Source organism: Tiliqua scincoides, chromosome 6, assembly GCF_035046505.1.
Source record: "Tiliqua scincoides isolate rTilSci1 chromosome 6, rTilSci1.hap2, whole genome shotgun sequence".
NCBI classification, from domain to species: Eukaryota; Metazoa; Chordata; class Lepidosauria; order Squamata; family Scincidae; genus Tiliqua; species Tiliqua scincoides.
In genome coordinates, this window is record NC_089826.1 from 26,211,914 (window position 1) to 26,238,247 (window position 26,334).

Here is a 26,334-nt window from a genome sequence, read left to right on the forward strand (position 1 = left end):
ATGTGCCAAAGGGATTTGAGGGGGGGGGTTATTGATTAATTGGGCCATGGGGGGGGGATGTGAGCCCCACGCTGGTACTGTGGTGTGCGTTGTGTATTGTCAAAAAATTGATGGTGCTCCCTGAAAATTTTAGTGCCTTGTCAGTGTCATGTGATGAAAAAGGTTTAAAATCGCTACTATAGGGTTTTGCACTCCCTTCTCTTCTGTACTAGTTTGCTGTAACTATAGTTCAGTGTTTCATCTGAACTTGTGCCAATTCATATTTTCCTAATAACTAGGCTTTGCAAACTCGGCTAACCATGGTTTCCGACTAGATATGAGGTCAATCTGGGTTAGTGATAACAACGATTAATGCAGATATAAAATATAATGCTAAAGTTGAAGCAAACCATGTAAGGAAAAGTGAGGAAGCACGCAGCCAATGGTGTGCTCTGTATTTCCTAACCATGTTTAGAAGATTAGAAACATAATAAGAGAACTGAGTTTGCATGGCTCATTAGCAGATCTAATTGCTAACATTGCTCTAAATTAGTGTTTCTCAACATTTGTCCCCCATAGTAACACTTTGCATGGTCCACCTATTGAAAGTACCACCAGAAGTAATTGGCAATGATGTCATTGCCAGTTTCTTCTGGATTGGGGGGGGGGGCAGGTGCAATGCAATGAACACTGGTAAGAGGCTCAGGGCAGATGGAAGGGCTTTTTGAGCTTGTGAAAAGTGCATGCTGGAGATCTGCTTGCTTGAGTAAAGCCAGGCAGTGGGGGTCCGGGGGTCCTACATGTACCACCAGACCACCGCTCGTACAAGTACCACTGGTTGAGAAAGACTTCAAAATTCAAAGTAAAATAAAACTTTGCATTTTTGTATTTGATTTTGTAATACATGTAATATTTGTAATTTGTAATCAAAGACGATTTTTAAAAGCTGTCAGGTTTTGAAAGCATCTATCAGCATGAAAGCATTTTGTGATCAGTATTTTAATGTTGGACAGATTGTGTAATTTACACTGTCTAGAACTCGCTTGTGTTTTGTGAGTCAAAATTTCACTGTGTTCCTGGAAAACTACACAAAGGCTGGATTTGTTCTTCTTATGTGACTCCACTGACTCAGTTCCAAGTAAGTTTACTGTAGCTATCTGACACAGAAAAAAGAAGTAGATATTTAATGGAGCCTAGCCAGATCAGCTGGCTTGCAAAACTTCTAGTAACACATATATAAGGAAACAATTTTCTATTAATACATTCGGTGCAATCCTAACCCACTTTCCAGCACCGATGTAAGGGCAATGCAGCTCCGAGATAAAGAACAAGCATTCCCTTGCTTTGAGGAGGCCTCTGTGAGTGCCACCCAACTGCAGGGTGCAGCACATGTCCCATTGGCATCACTATGCCAGTGCTGGAAAGTTGGTTAGGATTTGGGCCTCAATCTAATTTGTTTTTTTAAATATATTTTATCTGTATGCATTTCTTTGTAATATAACATTTTTTGAATTTCGTTGGTGCAATATGTGGACCCTTTAGCACATATCTATAGTTAATTTTCCTCTTCTACAAGTTGACTTTAAGAAGTTGGCTTACAGCTTTTACAAGTTGGCTTTTTTCTGTTTATTCAAGAAGCCATTCTATGTAAAAATTGAAGTGTTAATTTGGTGATACAGCAAGCTTGTTCAGTATGTCATACTTTAATAAATCACAATTTTCCAATGGATACTTTGACAACTGCAACTCATTTCATTGGTCTTATCAGGGCTTTTTTTCTAATGGAACGTGGGGGGACGGAGTTCCAGCACCTTTTTGCAGGGGCTGCTCCCCTTCGGAGGCATTCCAGGAGCGGGGGAGCAAAATAGAGGCATTCGCTGGGTGGGTGCTGGGGGGTGCAGGGTGGGCGGGCGCCTGGCCCCTGCCTGACTGCACAACAACCCCCTCCTGCCCCATCTCCAAACTCTCGCCTGAGCCCAGCCCGCCTCCCCTCCTCCCGCGCTCTGCTTCCCCGCACAGCTTCCAAGCCGGTGGAGGGCGCGGGGGACACGTGCCGACACCGAGGAGGAGGATGGACAGCCAGCCAGCCAGGGAGACAGGCTGCGGCACCCACAGAACGCCTAGGTACTGGCTTGGTGGAGGAGGAGGAGAAGGAAACTGGCTGGTGCAGCTCCGTGCTAATCTGCATCAGGAGCCCAGGTATGTCTACTCAGAAGTAAGTCTCATTGTGCTCAATGGGGCTTGCTCCTGGGAAAGGGTGCATAGCCTTGCAGCCGGAGAGCCCAAGCATGTCTACTCGGAAGTAAGTTCCACTGTGTTCAATGGGGCTTACTCCTGGGAAAGTGTCATGGCCTTGCAGCCTGAGTAGACAGGCAGAAGAAGGGCTCTGTGGCTGCAGTCCTCTTCACACTTTCCTGGGAGGAAGCCCCACTGCCTCTAGTGGGACTGACTTCTGAGTAGACAGGCACAGGATTGGGCCCTGAGGCTGCCATCCTATCCACAGTAAGCCCCATTCACTAAAGTGGAATTCTGAATAGACATGGATAGGATTGGGCTCTTAGGCACTTTCCTGGGAGTAAGCTCCATTGACTAGAACAAGACTTATTTCAGGGTAGACATACCTAGGATTGGGCTCTTAATCCTGGCAGAGATATATATCTGCACCCGTTTTCACATGCTAAGGGCAGGTGAAAAGGGATTCTACATGTGTACAACGTGCTGTCCAGCCTTGCCAGAGATCCTCCTCATCCTTCCCCCACAAGCATGCCCTCCGCCAGCCAGCATTTACACCTCCTCTCCAGCAATGCACAGCAGCTGCTCAGGGCAGCAGAGAACATACAATTGCATGCCAAGCGCCTTCCCAAAGACACAGAGTATTCTGATACCTGAATTAAACCATATTTAATGGCTTGTTTGCAAACGTAGCTGTTTCTATGTGCACCCAAGGATCCCTCTCCTGTAAGAATTCCTTTTTTGTTCTTACTCCCACAGTTGCTTAGAGTAATTTTACTACATGGAACTCATGTAAGCCATTTTCCGGAATCCATTCACTGCTTCCTCTCCTCAAAGTAGTGCCACACTACATACTGCACGCTACACGCACCTGTACAGTATTTTTCCCCATGTGTAGACAAAGTAGCTAAGGGGAAGGGGATGTGGAGATTGACAGCCCAATCCTATGCATGTCTACTCAGAAGTAAGTTCATCTTTAGGGGGGAAGCACATTAAAAATATTTTACTTCTCCAATAAAAAATGGTTTAAAAATAAATAAATAAATAAAAGATGAACAAGTTGTGAGTTCCTGCACCTTTTTATTTACAAAAAAAGCACTGGGTCTTATTGATCCTAGATTTTAACATTTTACTGTAGAATAGTTATGCTAGTGTTCTGTAGCAAAAACCACAAGGAAACTAGCAGTGCCTTAACAACTAACCAGTTTATTTCAGCATAAGCATTTGTCGATAACATCCCATGTCATCAGATGCAAGATATTAACCAAGTTAGGTTTTGACATGAGTCAGCTAAAATTAAGTATGGTTGTGTGCCGCTTAACAGGGATGAGGAAACCAGGAATTGTGCCTCTCGCAAGATTGAGGCATTCTGAGCCTCACAGAGGCAGCGCACAGGCTCAGAAAAGCCACCAGAAGCAAGGGAAATGGAGCTCCCCTCCCCTTTGGAGGCTTCGAGGGGGGTGCGTCCAGGTCCGACCTTGTGACCAGGAACCAGTTGCTGGCCAGAAGGTTGTTAAGGGTCTGTCCTTTTTTACATTTGTACTTTTTTCTGTGTCAGTTCTCCAAGGGTGCTCCCAATAGCTAGCCAAAAAAAACTGTAGATAGCTGGGGGCCCAAACCTATCCAACCTTCCAGCACCAGTGTAGCTGTAATGCAGCCCTGAGGTAAGGGAACAAATGTTCCCATACCTTGAGGGGGCCTCTGTGACTACCTCCCCACGATGCAGTGCACATCCCACTGCCACGGCTACACCAGCACTGGAAAATTGGATAGAATTGGGCCCTGAGTTGGTCATTAGATAAATACAAAAGCTGCATCTAGTGATATCTTAAAATAAAACAAAATGGCACAAAGATTTTAAACAAGCTTTTGTCTATCTAGCAAATATCTTAGTACTGGTGACTCTCCTCCTGAACTTGCGATCTGAGCTCTAGTTCAGTCGCTGATGTTGGAAAATCCCCAGTAAAATGGAGGTTTAAAACTGTTTAACACTGGTGGTGTTACCAAAAGGGCTGTTTTGTTTAGGGGGAATTATTACACTAACCTTTTAGAACCTCGGGATCGCAGGCTGGATAACAAGACAGCGTAATGCAGAGAAATTCCCTTTTAGCTTAAAGAGGAGACTGGGAGAAAACTTTTAATAAAAGATTATAGTTTTATTACAAAAGCACAACGGTAAACATAATGCACATGGAAAAAGTGTTAAGTATATGTTTCTTGGTCCTAGTACTTGAATCCAGTGTACCTAGCTTTTATGGTGGTTGCATGTAAAGAGTATTTGGTGCATCCGAGGAAATTAGAAAAAGGAAAGGTTGTAGGAAAGGATTTTAGGGTTCCCTGGTCTGCCAAACCGAGTTACTAACTAAAGATAGGGAGAGAAGGGGAGAAAAAGGGAGGGAAAGAAGGGAAAGAGTTCCAGGCGCAAGATAGTTACCTGTCTGTAGAGCAGTTGGATGGGGGGGAGAGTCCTGGGAGGAGGACCCTCTGACACAATTCGGATGTGTTGTGTCCTTGGAGGGGGAGCCAGAGAGACAGAGAGGGGAAGCCCTCACTTAAAAGGGGTTTTCTGACTGTGCTGAGCTGGAGGGTAACGTCCTTACTACCAGCCGGGTGCTTGGGAGTGTGTGAAAGGATTATCAGCAAAATTCAATGGGGTCTAATGGCTGGCTTCCTAGATGGGGGAACTTAAACAGTACAATGAGTCAGCAACACACAGAAGGCAGTTCAGATTTGCATACAGTACTTAAGCAGCGATTGAGTTAATACAATGAATAGGAGACACTTAAACAATGATTTAAGATGCCAGACTTCTTCCTATAATGTATGATCAGGGAGGTGGATTTAAGATGCCTATAACCACAGGGAAGTGGAGGTTGTGTAAGCTTGTGACTTGACCTGATTGTGACCTGTGTGTTGAGGTTTAATCTGCACGATACTTCAGTCCATAGTACATAACCAGATAAAGAGAAAATCACAACTAAAGGCAAAAGGGGATTTTCATGTAACAGTGACTGGTACTTTTTTTTTTTAAATTACAGTATATAATAGAGCAAAAAATTCAGTGGGCTTTGGATCTTTGTGATCTTTAAAAACATGATCAATAATCTTCTGTCACAAGATTGTCAAAACAACTATCTAATTCTTTAGATCGGGGTCTCCAAACTTTTTGGTCAGAGGGCCACATCGAATATCTGGCGTGGTGTGGAGGGCTGGGAAAAAAAATTTAAAGATAAAATTTAAATAAATTAGAGATGGAACAAGATGAGTGAATAAATGAATGGGCTCATATATTCAACCTCTCTGGCCCTCAGAAGACCCTCCAGACACAACCAGAGCACAGTTCTGGTCATGTTCAGTTGAGTGGGCCAGAGGCTTTCAGGGGACAAGAGGTTGGCTGCGGGCTAGAAAGAGGCTTGCTGCGGGCTGCATCTGGCCCCCGGGCCAGAGTTTGGAGACCCCTGCTTTAGATATAAACTGCCTTTGCTTTCTTTAAAGGGGAAGAGAGGAGGGCAGCCCTTGGACACAGTCAGGAACCGCATGTAGAGTGGCTACAGGAGCACAGCCACTCTAGGTTCTTTGCTAATGGGGGGGCTGCCCCCTCTCCTCCTCTTTAAAGGAAGAGGAGAGGAGGAGGGTGGCCCTCAAATTGGCATGGAACTCTGCCAACAGTGGCTGTGCTCCTGCAGCCACTGTCAGCGCAGTTCCTACCACTTAAAAAGCCAGTGGTAGGGGGAGTGGGTCATGGTGCTGCCCCCCGCAGTGCCTAAATTCCTGGCACCCAGGGCATTTGTATCCCTTGCCCCCCAGGTCTGCCATTGCACTGGCATTTGATGCAGTGCATAAACAGTAAGTACTGTTTTGTTTTTTTAATTCAACAATAGAGCATCCCTTTGATCATAGTTTGAAATACAGGAATTTGTATGTTTGGATCTAAGAATTTGGCCTATGTTTACCCTCAGGATACAGCTTCTGTGCAGTTAAGCAGAGGGGGAAAATGTGCTTTGTTATATAATTCTTGTAACCATCTGTGTAGCTCTTCTTGCCAGCTCATTCCCTTGTGGATGGGAAATGATATGCTTTAAATTTTATATTGATCAAAATGCTTCACATTCAGGATTGGCAAAGTGTATATGATAACTTTTTCCAGAATATTAACATGGGAAAATGAGCTTGCATGTTTTCTCTTAACACTTAGCTTGAGTGTTTTCTCTGGAACACTTAGTTCCAGAGAAAAGCAAAATTACTGCTGCTCCAGGAAAACAAGGTTTGTATACCCTCCTTATTCCCAAAAAGTTGAATTGCAACTAGAATATCAGGAACACAATAATAAAAAGGAGGAGTAACATGATGATTTAGTGAGGTCTGTAGAGCAGTGTTTCTCAAACTGTGGGTTGGGACACACTAGGTGGGCACAAGCCAATTTCAGGTGGGTCCCCATTCATTTCAGTATTTTATTTTTAATAGTTTAGACTTGATGCTACCATGATATGACTGCATTTGAGAAAATGTTACAGATCTGTACTTTTTACAGGCTACTATGTATATGCTTTTAACAATGATAGTAAATGGGACCTTGAAACAGCTGACAAGCTGAGCCGAATTATTCCATCTGCTCTGAGCGTGGGAGGATGGAGGCCAGAATGTGAAACCAGAATGAAATATCTGAATGTTGTGGTTCTTGAAAGATAGAACCTTCTTTCAATTGTAAAAATCCCTACAGGGATTTAAATAAGCCTGCCTATGTAAACTGCCTTTAATAAAGTCTTGAATAAAGACCAAGAAAGGCGGTATATAAATACTTGTATTATTATTATTATTATTATTATTATTATTATTATTATTATTATTCCTGGGTAAGTGTGGGTAGGATTGTAGCGTAGGATTGCTAAAAATTTCCCTGCTTGACGATGCCACTTACGGTCATGACATCACTTCCAGTGAGTCCTGACAGATTCTCCTTCTAAAAAGTGGATCTCGATGCTAAAAGTTTGAGAACTACTGCTATAGAGTGTTTTGAAGTAAGGGATGTCCCATAGAATACAGAACATCTTGCAAAGATAAATTATAATATTCAGTATACACCCAGCACCTGTTAAAGTGGTCCTGAGCACCCGATCTGTGTTTTCACCAATGGCAACCCAGTACGGATCCCTGTAAAGCTGCACCATGTACTCACAGACTTTTTCTATATTCCTTTCTATATTGCTTTCCTTCCTGTTAGGCTAAGCATGCCAGTCTGTTGACCAGTGAAATCCTGTCAATTGACTGCGATGAAGCCAAAACGGCCACTGTGTAGGTGTAGCTGACTGTTCTAATTTCACTAAACAGTAGTGTCTCTTGTTAGCAGGGGAGGAGTGAGCACTGCTTGCCCCTTACTTAGCCCAAGAGCAGACAGGAGTAAACCTAGCAGTATAACAAAGCGTTTCATTTGTCCATTTGTTCTAACTGCAGGCACTGCTAAACAGGAATGCAATCATAGTGCCAACCCTACTCAACGCTGAGTTATAATAATCAGTACAATTTTATAAAATTCATTGTTTCACAATATGAAATGACTGCCATCATCTCAGTTTCTTTTTGTGGTTGGTATTAATATAGAACTTGTTGATGATTAAAGTTTAATCCCAAGTTTTAAAGTTTAAAGCCCAAATATTAATTTGAGGCTTTCCTTCTTTTGAGTTAGCATGCTTTGTTTGTCAGTGTTGATGTCACCGTTCCGTGAAGTTTGGAGCAGTTGTGCCCTGCCTCCAAAGGGACTGGATGCTTAGCATAAGCAAATACTGAAAGGGCATTGTATGGTTAGTATTGAAAACTACAGTAGTTTGGAGAGGAAGCACAAAACATTACATTTTAATTCCCACTAAGTGCATTGTGTAGCTAATGCACAAATTTTAAAGCAGATGTAGACATTTGAAAAGTTTGTGAACTGTAGTTGGCAGCAATAGCTTGTTTGGAAAGGCCTAATCAAATACAGACTATCCAGCAGACTGAAGTTTGATTTTTTCAGAAGGAGTAATGTGAGTTTAGTTCATTCAGAGACTGAACAGGAGAACCTTCCAGGGAATAGAAGCAGACGCTTTTGTGCAGTAGCTGTGAAATCTTGGCCGTGGTTTGAAAACTGGTCTGAATGCTCTTGAATGTTGGCAGTTTTACAGTTCAGTCTGTAAAGTTTATTTGCCATATTTAGAGAGTGTTTCTCACATTTACTTTGCATTATTGCAAAGGGAGTATTGGAGCTCTCCTCATGACACTTTTCAGATTTGTGCATCAGCCTTTAACAGGAGCATTCTGCTGCAAAAACCTTCTTAAATATATTACTCTTAAGTAGTCTTTTTACAATCCTGACTAATATTAGGCATTACTCTTACCAGATAAGTTGGACATATAGTTACATAAAGAGTTTCTCAAACACTGGAATACAGCCCCTTCAACATTCTACCTATTGTCCCACCCCATCTTAGTACCAAATGATTGGTTTTGCAGGTGAGTGTTCAGAGTTCCTTGTATACCTTTGGATGAATTCAGCCTTCAGCTGTATGCATGGAGTCAAGGCTAGCTTAAGTCTTATCAGCACCTTAGCAAATGGTGCCCCTTGTCACCCAGCAATGTGCACCTTCTGCTCTTCCTGCTTACTGGATTAAGAAAGGAAGGCAGAATGAAAGACAGTATGGAGGAGAAGAGTGTGGTGGTCTAGAGCACCTTGAAACTCTCGTCTACCCAATCACTCTTATCCTTCACATTTCTTCTTCTTATTCCAATCCAGAGAGAGAGAGAATGAGCATGCATGCACAGTGGAGATCAGTGGGCAGATGGAGCTGGGCACCCCTACGATCTGCTGCCTGAGGCAACAGCCCCAGTCAGCCACATGAGTGGGCTGGCCTTGCAATGATCTGTGGGATAGTACTATCCCTAACACTGGTGTTAGAAGGGAAATTGAGTGGGAAATCTCTGTTTCCAAAATCATGCACAGTGATGCAACATAAGACCAAAGCAGCATGGCTGTCAGGATATGAATTTACAGGCCTGAACAGAACAGGACATAAAGTGCCCTAAAGGTCATTCTAACAAGTGTCTGTAATCAAGCTGAAAGTGCTAAGTCATGCTGAGTCATCAAAAGCAGATGCAGTACGATGATGTAATGTTAAATCTGTTTGGCTAACTGAAGTATAAAGATAAAGGTGGAGGGCCAGGATGTAGCTTCTGTTGTTGTTTTTTTCTTCACTCTGCTCTGTACCATTTGATCTGAACTGCATTGCTGAGAGACTGCTGTGGACTTTTTGCTGCTGTACATATTTGTAAATAGACTTGGTGGTGGAAAAAAAAAAGATGATTCCCAAGATGTTAGGGTGATGAGTGTTCAGTCATCCCCACAAGTCTATTTTTAAATTCAGTAACAATGGGGTTTGCACAGAGAATCCCATACAAATTTCAGTGAAACAAATGAAGATTGCCATTCCCATTTTAGTGACGGGAAGCATATCCTGATGAATGATTTGAAAATGTCACTGCTAAGCTCTGATCTGTGACTGCATTTTAATTATTAGCAGCTCAATTCTACGTAAATTCCTTTGCACCGATGCAGCAGCGCCAGTACAGCTTTCACTGCATCCTGCAGGGAATTGCAGCTGCTGGAGGTCTCCTTGAGCATTCACTCCCTTGTTCCTGAGTAAGCCCCAGTAGCTGCAATTGGGCAATGTGCTCATGCCAGTGAAATCACTAGCGCAGATTTGTGTTGCCTCATGTCGGCAGATTAAGCCTTGGAAGGGGGGATAGGATACGGTGTGTACTAGTGCTACCGATCCCGTCCCACCTAGACCCAATCCATCCCCTGCCCCATTTCCACCCTTCCCTGTCAATTCCACCAAGTCCCCACCCTTACGTCCCCCATTGCTACCTGTTGGGAACTTACCTGTTCTGGCGTGGACTGCTTTCTGCATTGGTGCTGATGGGATGGCAAAGGTCTTCCCATTAGCAGGCCTAGACCCTGTGCTGTTGCAACGTACTTTCTGACATTTTTGTGACAGTTTGTGCTGATGGAACACATGCTTTGCCAGTGCAGTAGAGGAATAAAATTGTATCATAAGTTTTCCGTATTTAACTTTTAACTAATTAAATAACTTTTTGCACTGCTCTTCAGTTCAGAGGTGCTTATAGCATCTAGTAGTTTTCAGTTCTGTGCCGCAGCTGCAGTTCTGTGCACAAGATATTAACAGTATTTATTAACAGTATTTATATACCTCGTTTCAACTAAAAGTTCACAAAGTGGTTTACAGAGAAAAATCAAACACTGAGAGTGAAGTGTATTTAAAGCTGTTGTAAAGGTCTAATGTGTGCATTTCTTTTTTTTTGTCCTAGGTAAGTTCCTGAATGATATGAAGAACTGACATTTCGGCTTATCACCATGTTGCAAAAGGTACTCTGGTGTTTCATTGGGCTGAAACAAGGAAGCATGAAGAAGTCAGCCGCATAAATATGTGGCAAAAATTGTGGTTAACAATTGGCTTAAATTATTCTTTGGTCTCAGCAAACAAGCATAGTAAAAAATGAAAAGGTCATTGATATGATTTCCTAATTTAAATGTCTTCCTTAAATAATTTTTACTGATACAATTTCCTGTACATTAATTCATGTGTAAGCAGGGCCAGCCAAGACCTCTTGAGGCAGCATGCCAAATGCTGTCCCCTTAGCTGATAAATGTGCCAGCATCTGCTCCTCTCTCTCCAATGTTTTCACTCAGCACTCTCTTTCATTCCACATTTCCTCTTCTTCTCTGTCCTTCTTTTTCCAGTCTAGACAACAGAAGGAGGAGGATTGGAAGCAGAGGAAGCAAGTAGGTAGACAGAGATGGGTGACCCATCACTCTTCTGCCTGAGGTGACTGCTTTGGTTGACCTCATAGATGGACAAGCCCTGTGTGGACATTTCTAGTAATAGATCTAAATCAGTCCTTAGTTGCCCTCAGCTCTGATTCACATACTGGACAGTGTGAATGTGTGTACAAACTGAATTGGGCCCTGTTTCTGGAAGTGAGCTTTGTATTGGAATTACAGATTTCTGTCATTCAAGGTAATAAGGCAGGTTAGTTTAAATCTATAGAAATAGCTGTTGTCCAAGATTCTAAGGAATATCGGTTTATCTGAGTGGAGGGGAGTTTTTAATCTCCTCTAGAATCTTCCATTGATTTCCTGTAGTGTTTTTTTTTTTTTACTGTTACTCTTATGGCACTTGGTGTATAACACTGACGATAAAGTTGGCAGACTTACCATCATGTCTGATTCCTTAAGAGATTACATCACTGTATAACCTTGGAAGAACTAAGTGTGTCTTTGGCTGTACACTCTTAAACAAATAGCCTTTTGTCAGCCAGATGATTACTTAAGTATGTAAGTGTGTGCTGTGTCTGTGTGATGGAAAGACACAACTGAAGAAAAGCTGTTAATATAATGTAATGAGATTTGTGTCTGCAACTCAGAAAGCTATCTCCACTGTAATTTTGTTTTTAAAAATTACAAGATTTCCTTCAGGCCTTTTCAAGGTTCAAAGGCCCTGAGTTACTCCTATGCAAATGCTTTCAAAGCTAGGTCCCCCCTCCCAAATTATCTTTCAAGCTATTCCTCTGTCCTGAAAACAGATATAAGGTGAAGCTAAAACTATAGCTTGGGGGAGATATTTTATAACCTTTGTAATTTTATCACTTCTTGTATAAAGTGAGTGGTCAGTGAGTAGAGAAAGAGTGTGAATCCCTACAGTTTTTGCATTTGGCTTCTACATAATGGCTTTTGAAACCATTCAGGGTGATGGTTACTAGAAACTAATGTTTAATTCACCAGAAAAAGGAACAAAAAAGTAAATTAGCTAAATCCTAATAGAATGTTTCATTGCCATATCCATCCATATTGTCTCCAGGTTGCTAGATTATTCAATAATTATACATCCTTCTTTCCTCTTAACTTTTTAGATGACCATAGTAGTTCAGCACTGGACAATCAAGCATTCTTGAGCTGATTCACTTACTATATTGGTGCCAAGGCATGCAAGGCCACCATCGGAGCTAGAAAGATGGATGTTTTTGGGAACTGACTCAATATGGGTACTTTACACATATCTGCCACACTTTCTGTAATGACAGAAATACTTTTTGTAACTACTGCCATTGCAGAAACATTGTTGAACATGTGTTTAGAACTCATGTCATGGAGCTGGTTCACACACATGAAGGGCTTTTCACAAAACAAAGAAAGAGATGAGTCAGAGCAGCTCCTAATAATCCTCTCCACAATATTGGCTCTTCATAGCAGCATAAGCAGTTGTCTTAGCACACAGCATATATCTATATGTAAATACTTAGTAAATACTAAGAAGAGAATGTGAAGAATATTAACAGCACAATCCCACACATGTCTTTTCAGAAGTATGTCCTATTGGGTTTAATAGAACTTGGTTCCAGCTAAGTATTTATGGAATTGTGGCCTGACAGCCCAATCCTGAGCTGTCTGGCAGCCAAAGGCTGCAGTGGTTCTGAAATGGCTGCGGCTGCAGCTTATGGGTGTCGGGCAGCCGCGAGTAAGGAGAAGCGACCCCACAATCTGGCTACTTGATTCTGTGCCAGCTATTTAGTTGGCACAGAGTAAAGTAATTCTGTGTTGGGCCGGGAGTTCCGACATAGGCTTTGCATCTGATGAAGCTGAGCTCCTTCCCCGCCCTGGAACGCCTCCCCCATTCACCTCTCCACCACCTGGTGCTTGCCTGGAGTTCTGGCTGGCGCCCACCCGTTGTCGTCCTGGTGTTGACTCAGCGTGGGCTCATCCTGAGCCAGCGACTATGCTGACGTAGTGGTGTCACAGGTGCTGAGCCAATGTGACCTGTTCTGGATAGGCCCTAAGTGTATTTAAATACATGTTCTAATGTCTCTGCATAGTTTAAAAAAGTGGCACAGTCTTTCCATGAATAATACTTTTTCTGTGACTTTTGTTCATACAATTTATCCTGAATTAAAATTTGTGGCTCATTTGGAAGGTCTACAGGGAATTGCTCTAATGATAAAAAGATGAAATTATAGTGACCTGTTTCAGGCAATTTAGTTTATTGCATCTGATGTACTGTTACTATGTACTGTACTCTGAAAGCTAAAAAGCTTCCTGTTGCAAATGCATCTTAACCTCTTTCTCCCACTGCTTTACTATAATAATTTAAAGTCCATTTTTACTTCCTGGCTTCAGCTGTGTACATTAACTTCAACAGCTAATGTTGCTGCTGCTAAAGAAATGAAAGTTATTTCAACATTGTTGAGCAAGGTGGATGACTGTTATTTAGTTGGATTACTCCACCAGGATCATTTTATCCAACTCCCCCCAGCCCATAACCTTTGTTTATATTTAAGCAGGCAAATTAACTTCCTGTTTCCTGCTTCTTGTTAATGTTCACTCTCCCTTCTAGCCTGGTGCTTGCTTGTCTGTTAAAGCAAGAGGTATACAGTAATTACAAGAGGCTGAGTGCCCGCTTGCGTGGTTAAAGCAAGTCATCTCATGTGACTGTAAATGAACGTAAACAAAGGTAATGGGCCACAGGGGAATGTGGGGGACGAAGACAGAGATAGGGTTCCCCTTATCAGCGGCTTCCAGTATCAATGGGGAGGCAGGAATGTGGCCCCTGTGGATAGTAGGAGACGTCTGTATATCCAGACTGCCTTCTCATTCTGCTGCATGTGTGGGCCCAGCCAGAATGCAGTTCTTTTCTGCAATCTTCCTTTCTTGTATGGTTTTTGTATTCCTGTGTTACAAGAACGGCATGAAGTGCATTCACAGATAGTCAGCAAACACATCTTATAACCTGACAATCAGTGTTGAACCAGTTTCAGGCACTTGCTATGTGAAAACAGGCCAGAATGATCATATTAAAAGTTCTTACTCTTTAGATATGCTAATTTCTAAAGGATTTTGCAAAGTGAGAGTTAATTTTGTAGTTTGCTTGATTTTGAAATACAAGGAGTAATGATGTTAAGACTTGACTACATTAGTATGTGATAATTTTGTGATTACTGGTTGACATGACTTACAGCCCAATCCTGTCCATACTTTCCTGAGAGTAAGCCCCATTGACTCTAATGGGACTTACTTCTGAGTAGACAAGCATAGGATTAGGCTGTGTGCTAGTTATGTCAACAGCTATTTTATGTGCCTGGCTCAAGACCACTACATAAACTCTCTGGTTTGTATTAGCTGGGTTTTAGCTATCTACCTACTTGGCAGCAAATAGGTTTCTTTTGTTTTTCAAAGAGGTCATAAGGAATCGACTTCCTATGTTCATTTATTTTATCAACATCACATTTTCATCCTCCCTTAATAGGTCAGAATGCACCACAATAGATTTTTCTCACTGTATCTTTTAATTTTTTTTGATCTTTTATAATAGTAGTCTCTCTGTGTATTATAGATATTGTCAGTGAACTGGAAAAAATGCTCTCTGCAGGAGTTGTCTGCCTGCAGAGTGCTTTCAGAATTCTGCATAGAAGGTCATGACTTTCTATATATTTCATAAGTTGCTTGATAAAAAAATAGGAAGGAAAAGACTTCAGTTTATTAAATAAGCCTCGTATAATCCAGTATGCTGAATGCTGCCTGAAGGAACATGTTTGCATGGCTTTTTACTGGATATGATTTTCTGGTAGAAGTAAAAAAGAGTAAGAATAATTAGGAGGGAAGTGGAACCTTATGTGGTAAGTGAAGAGTAAAAAAAACAAAACTTTTTTTTTTATGAAGGTGAATATAAAAGGGTGGAGGTCTTGAAGTCAGTGGAGGCAGCTCTTAAGTTAGTGGAGTCAATCTAAGTGTTTCCATTTATCCTTGCTGTGTAGAAGTCTGATGGTATTTAAATTGTTCATGAGTCTCATTCCAAGTCTCCAAGTGAATTTCTGGATATGAAATATGACCTGCAATAACTTACATGTTTACTGTCAACTTCAGTTTTGCCCTTAAATCTGCTTTAAGACATACAGCTGGGGCCTCCGTATCCACAGATTCTGTATCCCCTGATCGGTCTCACTGCAGGTCCCCCCGATCTGCACTAAGCCAGACATGGCCCTGCCTGAGCCCTCTGGAGGTGACCGGAGCTGTGTTCTGGTCACCTCCAGAGGGCTTTCTGAAGCCCCCAAAGGCCATGTGCATCTGCCCGTGGTCTCTGCTGGCTTCAGAATGGCTGTTTCAGCAAAAAAAAAAAAAGCTACTTCCTGTTTCCAGAGGGAAACCAAAAGTGACTTTTTATGCCTTTACAGTACTTTCTGAGGCCTGAAGAAGCCCTTGGAGGCCAAATCTCCAGTTGCCTCCAGAGGGCTTAAAAGGTGTCAAAACCGTGGATTTCATTATCTGCGGTTTTTGGTATCTGCTTGAGGTCTGAGAACAGATCCCCGTGAATACCGAGGCCCCACCACTAAATCCTGAAATAAATGGCAACTAAATGAGCACTATTTTTATTCTTCTGTGTATAATATGCAGGTTTTGCCAGTTGGGTCACATTTATTACTCTTCAGAGAAAACAGATGTTGGAGAAACATTTTTTTTTCCTTTGTCTTTCTTTTCTTTTTAATTCTTTTATTGTGCCAGAAGATAGAGTCCTTCAACTTGCCTTAGGGCACAATCCTAACCAGGTGTACTCAGAAGTAAGTCCTATTATGTTTAGTGGGACTTATTCCCAGGTAAGTGAGGTTAGGATTGCAGCTTTAGTTTTGATCCATTCACTCTACAATCCTGCAAGATAAATGACCACTGTTCTCATTTCATAGAATCACAGAGTTGTAAGGAACGCACAAGGTCATCTAGTCCAACCTAAGAAATCCTACTAGAGCAGAAGTGGCCAACCTTTCAATTTTAGTGCTCCTGGACCTTTAACAATTGCGTAGAAGAAGGAATTTTGGCAGGTGCAGCTTGTCATCTCACAGTCATAATCGTTGTCAAGCTCTGGAGGAGCTCATTTTCATCAATCTCATCATCATCAAAAGGGAAAGCAAATGGACAGAGACTGGCTGGGGGTCTCAGATGCTGCCTACATGGTTCAGCCTGGCTAAACTTGAGAAATATGACAACTAGCCTTGGAGTTGCAGGCAGTGCACAGCAACCTTGTTCAGCACCTATTTTGGCAAACGGAATTTAAAGATATGATACTCTCCAGCAGTTTGAATTCTGTTTTTGTTGGCAGAGGGAGAAGAATTTGGGATATTTCTAAAGCAAGAAATGGCCAATATAGACGATAACATCCTCCAGCCCCAACCACCATGTGATTAGAGGCATGACTGTTAATATACCATCCTCCGTTAGTGCGCTCTTCTCCTTCATAGATTTCATGGGTGTAGATTGTCTGAACCATCCCCTCTTCACTGTCCACCTGATTACGCAGAATGGAATTGTGTGGGACCTGTAGGGTGGGACCTGTGTTATCTTGCCCCTCATCAAGAGGTAGGCAGGACTGGTGGATGGCTTGGTCTGAGCCCAGAGATTAATGGACTAATTTTCATTGGTGTGGAATACGTAGACGTTCAGGTTTCTCACCATACTGCAAAATGTCCATAATATAACAATCAATGACAGAAGTTGATAATAACATATCGCAACATGTTTTGTGTTTCTGGGACCAGTATATCGCCAACATTATGCCAAATGCCTGTGAAGAAAGTTGCTGATGAAGGAATGATCTTGTAGTTCTCCTATGTGTGCAAGATCAGTACAATGTTCTACATTTTGGGTTTCACTGAGTGGTGTTTCCAAGGTCCAGTTATTAGACAGGCACCTCTCATTTATGTGCTCTAAAAAAAAAAAAAACACCTATTAAAGCAATGTCCTTTAAAAGTCATCCATATCCATATTTTCTATCAAGCTGCATGTTTCTAATGCTGATGAGAAAGTTAATTTCCGCTGCATTATTTATAAAATTCATTACGTATTTGGCTGGCAGAAAGTGTAGAGATTATTACAAGGTTAGAACGTTCTCAGAGGTATGCACATAAAGTTTGTCTCCATAAATCATTTATATATGGTTATGGAGGAACTCTGCAAGTATTCAAGACATGATAATTCTACTTGTAAACTGAAAAATATGGGAAGGGTTATCAAGAAATAATTTTGGTTCTGGACAGTCCTCGCTTCTTTGATTCAGTGTAACCAGTTATTCTACAATTACCCGTTGAATTCAAGAATTTCCCCTGTAGTAAATAAAGACATCTAGTAGATTTTGTCCTAACCGATCATTGTTCTGCTTTCAGGCTTCTTCATTAAAACTAGCAAGGGTTTTATTTGCAATGCAATACAATAGATACATTGCTGTAAATGGATTTAAAATTGTGGGTCTTTTTGTCTTGATTGCGTTTCCCTAAAATAAACTCTACTAGTATAGGTTATTGCCTACTTCTAGCTATTGATATCTAAACATCTTTTGGTACAGTGAATGGAACTTAGCTTTATGAATAGCTAGTGAATTTATGAATTGATAGATTTATGAATTACTCCATGCTAGTGAGATGTAAAATGTTATTTTTATTTTTAATCTTGGAACATTTACACCCCACCTTTCTCACCAAAGCAGTGAGGTAGTGAACAGTAAAGATTTAAAAGCATTAAACTGCTCATTAAACAGACTAAAAATAAGCATCAAAACGCAACCATAAAAACAGCTACTTTAGTAACTGTATTATGGATAAAATTGGACTATATTCACCAGGCATACATTGATTCTGAGCCATCTTGGTTTGTTTTGTATTCTAGGATTTGCAAGATTTGCAAAGTGTGCTACATTAGAATTTAGTGAAGTTATTAGATGTAAGAGGGGAGTTAGTACTAATGGAAGTTTTTCCATTAGGCTTATAGCAGCTTCAGGAGGTGTGTTTCCATCTGGACCAGGGGTCAGGGAACTTTTTTACCTCTTACCCCCCAAAAAATTTATAAACGCAGACGTTACCCCCTTGATTTGCATACAACAGAATCCCCCATACAGAGGTGTAGCTGCCCCAGTATAGGTAGCCAGTAGCCAAGTGATGCCTCAGTATAGGTAGTCAGTAGCCAGATGACCCCCCAGTATAGGTAGTCAGTAGCCAGATGACCCCCCAGTATAGGTAGTTAGTAGCCCGGTGATCCCCCAGTATAGGTAGTCAGTAGCCAGATGACCCCCCAGTATAGGTAGTTAGTAGCCCGGTGATCCCCCCAGTATAGGTAGTCAGTAGCCAGATGACCCCCCAGTATAGGTAGTTAGTAGCCCGGTGATCCCCCCAGTATAGGTAGCCCAACGATGCCCCCAATAAAAATAAATAAACAATACTCACCTTACCCCGATCCCACATCGGTCGGCGCGGCTTTTCTTCTTCCTCCCGCTCTGTCCGCTCGGCGGGAGACACTGACGGCCCGGCGCTGTGTGATGACATCATCACTACAGCGCCGGGCAGCTCCAGTCTCCCGCACAGAGCGGAGAGAGCGGGCGGCTGCGATACACGCAGGCTGTGGATACAGCCTGAGTGTATCGCCTGCTCCCTTCCGCTCACCGCATCTGAAGGTGAGCGGAAGGGAGCAGGACAGCGGGCGGTGTGCACACAGCGCACCAGCCCGCTGCCGGCCCCCTGGAGCGGGTGGAGAGCGGGTGCGCTGACTCCCTCCGCTACCTCCTCATTACCCCCAGATTTTCACTTTTACCCCATTTGGGGTAATTTACCCCTGTTCCCCGACCACTGATCTGGACTATGAATGAAGGAAAAGGTTAAATCCTTCACCATGTGTGCCTCAGTCCTGCTTTCCCTCCTCATGGTTGATAATTTAATAAAGAAAATCATATGCATAAGCATAAGGGCACATCCTGGTTTTGATTCCTACCCTTTGTTTGCTAATGAAGGAATGGCTGGTATGTAAAACTGCCAAAGATGGAAGGAGGTGAAGGTTTAGTAGTGATGAAGACCAATATCTAGATATGAAGACATAAACATAAATGACTGACAGTTTCAAAGGGGTGGAGAAGGGTGAAGTAATCTTTTTGCAGTTTCTTGTGTATCATCATGCTGATAAACATCTCAAAAGTCTGAGTTCCTTAGAACTTTGGGTCAACTAATGTTGGCATAGCTTCTCAGAATAAGATAGTATATAAATGGCTACAAAAAGACAAAGGTTTTTGTGTTTTTTTTTTAACTTTAATCTAGGTTAGGCAGAAACAGAGCTTGAGAAAACCTAGTCACTGTGAAGAAATTCTGAACATAACTAGCCAGAAGCTCTCAACACCCTGCCTGCTGGCGCCATCAGAGCAGGCATGCTGCATTTCAGACTGACAGACATGGCTGGCCTCTGTGAGGGTGGGGAAGACCTTCCTTGGGTACATGACAAACATCTATTGAATTGGCCAACCCAAGACCTCTCAGTGCTACGTTCGCAAGGCAAATATTGCCACACATCCCTTAAGTCTGAGGTATTCAATCTGTGCATCCCGCACAACCGGAAGTGACATCACACCCAGGCTTTTTAAAAAGCTAAAATTGGGAGGAATCCACTTCCTCCCCCTAGCAGCTCACCACCACTTGCTCTGCTGCCTCCCCCCAGTTAGTGGCATAGCTAAGGCATCTTCTGCAACCTGGGGTCAAAGAAGATTTTCTAGCCCCCCCCCCGCATGACAAAATCAAATTTAATTAACTAAATAGATAAGAAGTTATTGGTTCCATGCTGTATCATAATAACATCTCATTGTTACTCAGAACAAACAGGTCAATTTTGAGTTAAGCAAATTCACTTTTTGTTCTACAAGGCAGTTGTATTTTCATTTTCTGGTTAATTGGCCATAACTTTTGCTAGAAAATGGATATTCCAGTGCAGTTTGTTTAATTGCATTCTTCATTAAATTACCTTTCCAATGATATATAACATGATGGTGTTATTCATACATACTAAGATTTTCACAATAAGAACACAAGAACAGCCCCACTGGATCAGGCCATAGGACCATCTAGTCCACCTTCCTGTATCTCACAGAGGCCCACCAAAAGCCCCAGGGAGCAATTTTGGTCACTAGTGTCAAGCTGAGCTTGTTGCCCCCCTAAAGCTTGATGCCCGGTGCAACTACTACCCCCTGCACCTCATTAGCTATGCCACTGGCATTGGGAAGAGGAGAGGAAGAGGTTACCCATTCACTCTGGGAAAAATGATCTTATGCAAAGCCAATGGAAAGTAAACAGAGGCAGCACCAGGTGAGCAAGCTCTGCAGATGGTGGCTCAAAAACTTTATGAAGAAGGGAAATCAGCCATTGTTGCTTGTAGTTGAAACTGCCCCCTCCCCTTTTCAAGAACCTAATGCAGGGACTTTCATTTAAGATATTTCTGTGCTCGTAATTCATGCTTCAGGGCCAAAAATCTTGGATGGGCTGTGGTTATGGATACAGTATATATTTATTTCTCTTGTACCTGCTTCTTCACTACTAGCCTCACCTTCCCTTTCAGGTTCAGTTGAGAAGCTAAATAATGTGATTGGTAACCTCATTTAGTACAGCTAGTGAAGCAGGGAGAAAGACCAAAGTACTATTTCCTATCCTGTGCCTGTCTTCAAAGGGAGAAACTATGGTAGGTGGTAAAGTTGCCACAGTAAACTAATGAACCTCTAAAGTGACATAAAATCTTAATTTCCTCATGAAGAATGCATTACAATTTGAATAAAAGATTTTACATCATATCTAAACTGCTGAGAACGCACAGCTTCTGTTTCATACCAAATGTCCCCAAGTGGTTAGAAAGTGGTTTTATATTGAGTTAAGAAATCTCCTTATTATTCTGGTACATGTTTTGTACATATATAAAGAATCCCTGTGTGAACAAGCATCTTGTGCACAAGATGAGGAAATCCTGGATTTGAAAGAACCAGTTTTTCTGTGAACATCGTATGTGCATCTCCGATCAGTGTCTGAGACACTGATAATTTTGTATATTGCCGAAATCAATTGAGAAATGGTTATGTTTCAAAACGATGCCTGTTGCAAAAATATTCTTGCAGTAGTCCACAGTTAACTTCTGAACAAAAGCTCAGACACATGTAATATTTGTGCCTCAGGCCACAGTGATCCATGCCACGGTGACATCGAGGTTAGATTATTGTAACGCGCTCTATGTGGGGCTGCCCCTGAAGACGGTTCGGAAACTGCAATTAGTGCAGAATGCGGCAGCCCGTGTGGTCACTGGAGCTAGGCGGTTTGACTCTGTCAGTCCGCTTCTCCGGGGGCTACGTTGGCTGCCCATTCGTTTCCGGGCCCAATTCAAGGTGCTGGTTTTGACCTTTAAAGCCCTATACTGCTCTGGGCCAGGATATCTTAGAGACCGCCTACTCCCGTACAATCCGGCTCGCCCTCTCAGGTCATCAGAGAAGGCCATTTTACAAGTGCCGCCACCCAAGGAGGTCTGGGGAGCGGCTGCAAGAAATAGGGCCTTCTCGGTAGTGGCACCAACATTATGGAACTCCCTTCCCTTTGACTTGAGAATGGCTCCCTCTCTTGAGAGTTTCCGGCGAGGCCTGAAGACATTGCTGTTTACACAAGCCTTCTGATTCTTTGGCCTTTTTAACATTTTTTACACATTTTGTAGTTTTTACAGGCCTGATTCCTCTGTGACTTGCTCTTTTGTACTCTTTTTATTCTGTCTTTTAATCTGACTACTGTTTTTTAAGGTCTCTGTTAATGTGTTTTTAATGTTTTTATCTGCTATTTGTCTTTATGTTTTTAAATGTGTTTTTACATGTTGTTAGCCACCCTGGGTCCCTTTAGGGAGAAGGGCGGGATATAAATAAAGTTTATTATTATTATTATTATTATATTTGCATGTAACTGTATGAGATCTTTGGGCACCTCCTACGCAAACCCTAACAGTATAAATCCTGTACTTTTTCATCAGTAGTCTGTCAACAACTGTTTTTGCCCAAGTGGACAAATTAGTGGACTTGACTGTGTATGTTCTTTCGTTAAGAAGGAAACATTGGAGCCAACCTTATATCACAAGAGTAGAGATGTCACTGGGATTTGCATTACATGAGCTCATTGTGTCACCCCCATGATGGACCTCCTCCCATACCAGACCATACAGAATAAATTACATTATATGAACAACCTAAATGCAGTGTCATCATTAGGGTTTGTGTGACCCAAATTATTTATTTATTTATATAGCAGTACTGGTCATCAAACAAGTCACTAACAACAAAAAACCAGTGGTGGCCAATTTGATGACACTCTCACCACTGAATAAGAGTTCTAATATTAGCTCTGATACATGGAAATAAGAGCTGACTCGGAAGCTAAGCAGGGTCAGGCCTGGTTAGTACTTGGATGGGAGACTGCCTGGGAATACCGGGTGCTGTAGGCTTATACCATAGTCTTTCGAGACTGAAGGTTGCCAACCTTATCCTATTAACACCTCATTGGTTACCTGCTGTGTCATAATATCTCATTGGCTCTTGGAACAATCAGTTTCATTTTCATTTTTAAAAATCCACTTTTTGTTACATAAGGCAATTGTCACATTTCTTGTTATTTGTTACCTTTGATAGAATACAGGTATTTTGACGTGGTTTGCTTCATTGCATTCTGCACTGAATTCCACATGCACGATACATGATTGTATTATTTAAAAATGCCAAGATTTCACAATTTTGGCTAGTAGTGGTGTCGCGTACACCCCTGAGTGTGTCATCCGGTGTGGTGTACATAACCCCTAGCAGTGCGACTGCACAAGGAGGAAGTTTATGACACCATGGGTAGCTTAGATAGGGCTGACAAAGGATGTATACTGACTGTCTTTTGGCAACAAGGTCCACATTGCAGTGGGATTCTTTCTGCAGAGCACATGCAGGCCTTGCTGTTGAAAGCAGATAGAACTAGGGCACCCTTCCTATGCTATACCAGCAGTTTGGGAACTGCTTTAACATTCATTCATTGTATGGTACTATTATAATGTTTGAAAGCCTGCCATAAAATTCTTTCCTAGCCAGGATTTATTAACAAGTCTGAAGTACCCAGATTCATGGGCAATTTCACCTCCATTTCTTTGTGTTCTGCCACAAGACTGTCCAGAAAAATACTCAGAATTTAAGTGTAGTATTATGTAGTACTAATATGGGTGTGTGTGTGTGTGACCCAGTGACCCAAGATAACAGGACTAATGAATCCCATGCCCTTTGAAGCGTGATATAAATACACTCCGTAGCTAATCCAGTAATCAACTAAAGCAATAGATCCTCAGTGAGCCTGTTGGTGATTGGTGACAGTGAGTAAAAGTTATTTAAAGCCTTAATTAAGAAGTTGGCAGGTGATGAGTGATGACAGAATGTCTCCTCAAACTATGTTGTGCTGACCTTCAGATATAATATTAAAATATTCATTCTTTTGGGAACAGTTTCTCCACATTTTTTACATCTTTTCATGAATGATGTCTCTTTTGCCAAATAATAGAAGATTACTGGCAGTGGACATGATTCAGATGTTTTTCATAAAAGGATTTGCTAATTTGTTTTTCTGCCAGCCTACTTGCTTCCCTGTGTTTTGTTTTTGCAACCCTTTTAGTAAGAGATCATTTGTAATCAGATGAAAAGCACGACGAAGGAAAAAAAAATGTCTTTGTCAAGAATTTTTTAGGCATAGACTAACTGGACCTGCTCTTCAAATGAATTCCGGCTTTATTTGGAATAAACAAATTAGTCATTTCTTATAAAGAAAAGCACAAGAAGAGCTGCCAGATTAACGGCCCAAACCTAACTCTATGTGGTGTTACAGCAGTGGCAGCACAACCTCCACTGTAAACTGTGGGGGAGTTTGGGCTGCTGGAGTTCTCCTCAGGGTTATTTGTCCCCTAGCCCCAGGGTAAGCCCCAGCAGCCGCTGTGGGTCAACTCAAACCTGTGCCAGCGATATCACTGGCTCACGTCCTCACTGAACTGTGAAGGTGGATCAGGCCTGGGAGGGGTTAGGACAGGCACTGCTGCCACTGATCTGCCCCCCATTCCAGCCTTCCCCCACCCTTGTTCCATCCACCCTTACCACCTCTCATGCCATTTTATCTGCCTCAAAGGGCTATCTGGGATTCCCCGACATGCATGGAAAGGCTTGGGCTGGCACTCTGGTAGCCAGTGCTGCTGGAGCACACTTTATGGCTGTTTTGTATTGGGCTGTTATGGTGTAATCCTATAAATACTTACTTGAGAGTAAGCCCTGTTGAACATAGTGAGACTTCTTTCTGGATAAACATGGTTAGGCTGGCTTAAGCTGTAATTCTGCAATTTGTTTCTCTATCATCAGTCCCACCAAAATGAATGCAGTAACAGGGATTATGCTCTTAAATTTTCACCCCCAAATCTTCAGTTATTTAATATCAAAGCTTCATTCTCTATCAGTGATAACAATGAAGGATATAAGCCACAGACAACGCACAGTACCACTAGTTGTGCTGTGCCATTATAATTGCATTATTGTTCCACTATAGTATATGCTAGTGGGATGATTTCTAAGCGCCAGATGCATGTCAGGAGGATGTGGAACCTTTGCAGCAGGATGTCTTCCACCACTTTGATCATTGTGGCAGTGACTTGGTTCACTCCGGGCACCTTTCCACTTTTCAGTGATTTTTTCAGTGAACTGCCATAAAAAGCTCCTCTGGCATGAACAACCTTCCTACTGGACAGTTCAGTGGGCAACAGCAAAGACAATGTAGATCCAACACATTGAAGAAAACCTAAGGAACCAGTGATTGACCATCAACAAGGCCAGAAGCATTGTCAACAATCGCAAAGAGTGGAAGTATATCACAAATGTCACATGAATCCCAGCAGCACCTACAGGAGCATATTGGTTGAGAGGACAACTTGCTCCCCAAGCGCTACAAATAAAGCAGTAAGGAATAAAGAAGAAGATTATATACACAAATGTTAGTTTTTGCATTGCTTCTCATGAAAATGTAACAATTTGGCTAAATTTCTCCATAGGGCCAGCATATGAAATGCTTCTCTTAACTTACCTGGTTGTTTGCCAGCCTCTGCTTCTGGCACTCCATGGCTTGGAAAAGAAATGAGGGAACAGAGCAGAAGAGGAAGTGTGAAGGAGAAGAGTGTGGTGGGCTAAAGCAGGGGTGTCAAACTCTTTTGATACTGTGGGCTAAGTAGCATTCATGATACCTACTGAGGGCTGAAAGTGATGTCATTAAGCAGGAAGTGCATGAACTGGAGGTTGAACTCTGAGCATGAACTGGAGGTTGTCCATGACTTTGTGTACCTTGGCTCAACGATCTCCGACACTCATTCTCTCGATGCCGAGCTAAACAGGCGCATCGGTAAAGCAGCTACCACGTTTTCCAGACTCACAAAGAGAGTCTGGTCCAACAAGAAGCTGACGGAACATACCAAGATCCAGGTCTACAGAGCTTGCGTCCTGAGTACACTTCTGTACTGCAGCGAGTCATGGACTCTTCGCCCACAACAGGAGAGGAAACTGAGCGCTTTCCACATGCGCTGCCTCCGACGCATCCTCGGCATCACCTGGCAGGACAAAGTTCCAAACAACACAGTCCTGGAACGTGCTGGAATCCCTAGCATGTATTCACTGCTGAAACAGAGACGCCTGCGTTGGCTTGGTCATGTCGTGAGAATGGATGATGGCCGGATCCCAAAGGATCTCCTCTATGGAGAACTCGTGCAAGGAAAGCGCCCTACAGGTAGACCACAGCTGCGATACAAGGACATCTGCAAGAGGGATCTGAAGGCCTTAGGGATGGACCTCAACAAGTGGGAAACCCTGGCCTCTGAGCGGCCTGCTTGGAGGCAGGCTGTGCAGCATGGCCTTTCCCAGTTTGAAGAGACACTTTGCCAACAGTCTGAGGCTAAGAGGCAAAGAAGGAAGGCCCATAGCCAGGGAGACAGACCAGGGACAGACTGCACTTGCTCCCGGTGTGGAAGGGATTGTCACTCCCGGATTGGCCTTTTCAGCCACACTAGACGCTGTGCCAGAACCACCTTTCAGAGCGCGATACCATAGTCTTTCGAGACTGAAGGTTGCCAATACTAATACTAAGCAGGAAGTGGTGTTATTTAGCAGGTAATGGCTGAAAAGAAGAACTTTTTTGCCTCACCTAGGAACTCATGAGCTGCAA

General features: G+C 42.5%; 1 protein-coding gene across 19 annotated transcripts in view; it reads left to right on the forward strand.

Moving 5' to 3' along the window:
- ANK2 (ankyrin 2) overlaps positions 1-26,334 on the forward strand; it is a 411,206-nt gene that overhangs the window by 66,388 nt on the left and 318,484 nt on the right. Inside the window, exon 1 of one of the 19 annotated variants that reach the window (XM_066631618.1) lies at positions 10,589-10,624. The exons of the other annotated variants lie outside the window; for them this stretch is intronic. Coding sequence (XP_066487715.1) covers positions 10,613-10,624 — 12 coding nt within the window. The 5' untranslated portion in view covers positions 10,589-10,612. Of the gene's footprint in view, positions 1-10,588; positions 10,625-26,334 lie in introns of those variants that run through there. 19 annotated transcript variants of the gene reach the window in all.